Genomic DNA, 4,821 nt, shown 5'->3' on the forward strand with positions numbered 1-4,821 from the left:
TGGTCCTGTAGAGGACCCAGGTTTGACTCTCCTGTACCTACAAGGCTTACTACCAACCATAACTCTAGTTTCAGGGGATCTGATGCTCTTTTCTGACCTCCTTGGGCATCAGGCATGTAGGCGATACACATATGTACGTGCAGGCAAAAATATACATACACATTAATGAAATAAACAATGTTGTCCTTTAAAGGGGGACTGGAGAGATGGCTCAGTGGTTAAGAGCACTGGCTGCTCTTCCAGAGGACCCAGGTTTGATTCCCAGCACCCACATGGTGGTTCATCACTGTTTAAAACTCCAGCTCCAGGGGATTCAGTGCCCTCTTCTACTCTACAGGCATTAGACACACATGAGATGCACAAACATACATGTAGACAAAACATGCATACAATTAAGTCAACACAGTGATGGAGAAGTACATACAGTGTATGGAGAAGCCATGTGGAAATCTACTACTTTAAAAGCTAATTTATAAACAAATTTTAAAGAGACTGTAAATGAGCTGGGTAGTGATGGCTCTCAAAGCAAAGCCAGAAAGACAAGAAAGGAGAATGGTCACTCAGTGGAAGCAGGGCAGGGGAATAAATGTGACCATAATGTACTACATACATATATAAAACTGTCAAAGAATTTTTTTTTTTTAAGAAAGATATGGAGAAACAGAAACCCTCTACTCTCATTGTATCGGTAGAGCAAGAGATGAGGGTTTGGGTAACAGATCTTTAAAAGGCTAAATAAAATGAACACATCCAGAGAATTCAGTTCCAGACCTACACCTCACAGAACTGGAAGGCAGAACTCAAGAATCTATGCTGCCGCTCACATGGTTCACAGCGCTGTGAGGAGTCGTCAGCCGACACTGCATAGACAGGCTTGAAACCACTGCGCTAAGCAAAATAAGCCAACACAAGAGGACGCATCACAGGATTCCATTTCTCTGAAGCACCAAGACTAGCCAGTTTCCTTAGGAAGGCAGAGGCAGAGGGAGGAGGAGGATGCAGAGGGAGGAGGAGGATACAGGTGGAGAGACTCCATTTAGGGTAATAAGAAAACTTTGGAGATGGCCTTGTACTTGTCATACAACGACACATTAACCTCCCTAGTGTCATACACGACACCCTCAACAATTAAAATGATAGATATGTTTCTTTCCCTCAAAATTTAGATTGGAAAAAAAAAACTGAAGGAAAAAAATACTACCAACAGTCCACTAACAGTTGCATAAGCTAAAAAAAAATTCTACTTGTGTCTGTTCAGAGAAACTGAAATTACTTAAAGCAGGGAAAGACTAAGCTTTGGTGACTTAAATGGATTTTCAGAAAAGTAAAAAAAAAAAAAAATCTCATGACCAGTATAGCATACATTATTAAAATATTACACATTGTATATAAAATTTACATACATGTATGACATACGTGCTACTCATGTATCACTATTATTTTTGCATTTAAAAAGACCCTTTTTAAGTGAAAAAACTAGGGCTTAATAGTTAAGAGCTCACACCACTTTTACAGAGGCCTGAGTTTAGTTTCAGACACCTGTGTCAGGTGACCCCCAACCTCCAGCTCCAGGGAATCCCCCAGCCTCCACAGGCTCCTATACCCACATACACACCCCCATCCCCAAACGCACTTGAGGCAATGCACACACTAGACAAGTGGTCCACCACTGAGCTGTGCGCCTGATTTTCCTGACTTTTGGAAGACAGTCCCACGTTTCTGTTTTGATATGATCTCATCAGTTATGGCCCTGGCCCAGCCTTGGCCTGACATGGGACTTAGGTAATGAAGTCATTTAACCTTTGCATGATTTCTTGTTCCTCAGATAAAAATATCAACCTTGCATAACAGAATAGGTGTGAACATGTGGAGGGAGGGAGGAACAGAGAGAGGGAGAGAAGGAGAGAGGGAGATGGAGAGAGACAGGAAGACAGGGAGACAGAGAGAGAGAGGGAGAGAGAGAGAGAGAGAGAGAGAGAGAGAGAGAGAGAGAGAGAGAAACAGGAAGAAAGAGAGAGACAGGAAAGGAATGACAGACAAGAGACTAGTTCAGAATGTGTAAGCACTTTAAATACTGGTGGCGTGGCTGCCCCTTTTTTTTTGCCGTCACACAATAATGGTGCACATTGGAAAAGCATTTTAACCACTACCCTTCCTGGACTTTAAATCTTTAGATGAACACGTTTCTTACTTAAAATGAGCATGTTATTGTATTTAATATTTTCCACATGGCTTCCCTGACCTCTGAGAATGCAGCTGAATGATTACGTGGGCCACAGCGGTGTCCTTTCCCAGACGGGTGATTTTATAGGTATTTCTTCATGTGACCAAGAGTAAACTACACTGAAAGTGACGCCCAAACACTGGATCCCAGTGAGCATTCTCAAAGCTTGGAATCTCAAACAGGCTTTCTGATAGCAGCCTGGACTTTTATCTGTCTAAAAGAGGGTGGGGGGAAGGAATCACCACCAAGGCCGAATGTTCCCAGAAGAGACCCGGGGGCCACCTTGCAGTCCCAGGGGATCCCAGGATACAGCGCTGAGTGTAAGCAGGTACCCTGCAGATTCGGAAATGGACTCATCCCTGAGAGGATAGCAGGACCTTTGGCAGGTGAAAGGATTTGAGCTAGAGACAAGGAGGGACCCGGGCAGAAACTGGGCTCGAAACCTGAACTGTCACCAAGGCACACTTGGATTTTCGCCCCAGATAACCTGACTGTTGGTGAAGGTGTCCTCAGTAGGGTTGCCAGAGTCCCGCACACAAACAACCTCATGGGCCCCCCAGAACAGGTATAGAGGAGGAAGTGGTTCAGGGGTGTGGCTGACATCTTGGCCGAGCTCTGAAGTCAAGAAGCCTGGGGAGCCCAAGGGTGCTGGAGAATCCAGGGGCTCCCGTCCCCCCTCGCAGAGCGTGCAGTCATCCCCTCCAGAGCTTCGGGGTCCACTGGGAAGTCCCCTCTTGGGCCATCCTCGTACAGCCCCTCCCACGGCTTCACCTTTGTCCTCTCTAATCGCTCGGATCGGCTCCCAGCCTCCATGGCTGTGTTTAAAGTCCACCTCTGGGGAACACAGACTGACTGTTCCGATAAGCCCGGACACGGGGCTGTGTGTGTCCCCGGGGCGTCCTGGGACCCTGGCTGGGGTTAGGGACGAGTGCAGCAGCGAGGTTCTACTTGTGCTTACAAGATGAAGCTGCTCTGCGGCTTCTTCCTCCTGTGGCTTGGCCTGGTAGGCAGCCTGGCTCAGAGTGACCCCAGCCCCGAGGGAGAGGAGTCCTACTCCGACTGGGGCCTGAGGCAGCTGCGGGGCAGCTTCGAGTCGGTCAACAGCTACGTGGATTCCTTCATGGAGCTGCTGGGAGGGAAGAATGGAGTCTGTCAGTACCGGTGTCGATATGGTGAGTGGGTGCCTTCTCTGGGGGTGGGGGTGGGGAGTGACGACGTGATCAGCGACGCTGGTCACGTCTGTCCTACACCGGATAGGACAGGTTGCCAGGCAGAGCAAAACCAGGTGTAGTGACATCAGAAATCCAAGGAGATAACTAAATCCTGTGAGGGGCCCGGAGTGACATCTGGGATCCATATCTCCCGATAAAGTATGATTTATCTGAACTTCAAGCTCTGCTCAGCTTCCTGGGAACCTTCGCTGAGGCCTTTTAGGTATTTGCTGGGAGGCAGGCAGGGCCTTAAGGGAAGGCAGTGAGGTCTGAGAGGGACCTCAAGGTCTCAGAGATGCTCTTAAGGGAAGATCGCTGAACTAGAGAATCTGCCTGGGGTCAAACAACTGCCTTCCATCTGCATCCCAAAAGCTCTGAAGACTCTCCTCTGCCTCAGGCCTCTGACTGCCAAAGATTTGCCTAGATTCTACCAAGGGAGCTTCCAGCCCTGCCTTAGTCACTGCAGCACTGAACGGGCCTGCCTGCTGCCCACCCGCGGTCCCAAGCACCACCCCAGAGCCAGACATCAGAGACACATCTGGGAACTGGGGTGGACTCCCATGCCTACCTTGCCTGAGTTGCAAAGCCAGCTAGGCAGAAGCTGGGGCTGAGGCCCGTCTCCCCTTCTCCCTCCTGGGAAAAGACTGGAGCTATCGTGTTTCTCCGTCCCCCGCCCCCCAAATGTCATGGAGTCAAATCCTGGGCCCCTCAGCCTCATATTTACTCAAAATTAGATGGATAAACACAAGGCCAGGTCACCTCATTAAGCCCACCTAACTTCCACCAAGAAGGCAGGAAAGGGTTAATGCCTGCCATTTGAATCAACACAGATATTGTCAATATACCCAAGGTTTAGCAAACATCTAACAACAGTGGGACTTCTGGTAAAATGGTGAGCCGGATCGGATCCCGTTCTTACTTCTCTAGTAGAGCAGCATCTGAAGACTTTAGCAAATTTTGGTTGGGCAGCTTCTGACTGGGCGGGGCCAGCGAGGTCCTCAATGCTTATGGGAGGAGTGTCTTGAGACTGTGATCCCAGCTACTGGGGAGACTGAGATAGGTCAGCCTGGCTACATAGTGAGACTCCCGAGATCCCCTCTCAACCCGATTGATTCCTCCTAAAGGATGCTTAAACATAAATCTTTAAAAAAAAATAAATCAACAAAAATAATAGTAGCTATTTATGGAAAAGCCTGGTGGTTTCGTCCCTTATGGAAAGGTTCAACCCATAGGCCACGCCTCTCACAAGCTTACCTTTTATTTGTGGTGAGAATGTTCAAAATCTGCTCTTTGGGAGTTTTGAGATTGGGCTACTTTTCACAGCTCACTTGCTAGAAATAATTTAAGGAAGGAAGGGAAGGAAGGAAGAGAGGGAGGGAAGGAGGG

At 48.1% G+C, this 4,821-nt stretch overlaps 1 protein-coding gene across 3 annotated transcripts in view; it reads left to right on the plus strand.

The window, feature by feature from the left end:
* Window positions 1-3,060: 3,060 nt before the first annotated feature.
* Pla2g12b (phospholipase A2 group XIIB) overlaps window positions 3,061-4,821 on the plus strand; it is an 18,225-nt gene continuing 16,464 nt past the window's right edge. Inside the window, exon 1 of one of the 3 annotated variants that reach the window (XM_028776823.1) lies at window positions 3,061-3,396. In XM_028776823.1, the coding sequence (XP_028632656.1) occupies window positions 3,186-3,396 (211 nt within the window). In that variant the 5' untranslated portion in view covers window positions 3,061-3,185. The remainder of the gene's footprint in view (window positions 3,397-4,821) is intronic. The other 2 variants (XM_028776822.1, XM_028776824.1) reach the window with 2 other exon arrangements.

The sequence above is a fragment of the Grammomys surdaster genome, unplaced genomic scaffold (assembly GCF_004785775.1).
Source record: "Grammomys surdaster isolate TR1022 unplaced genomic scaffold, NIH_TR_1.0 273, whole genome shotgun sequence".
Taxonomy (NCBI): domain Eukaryota; kingdom Metazoa; phylum Chordata; class Mammalia; order Rodentia; family Muridae; genus Grammomys; species Grammomys surdaster.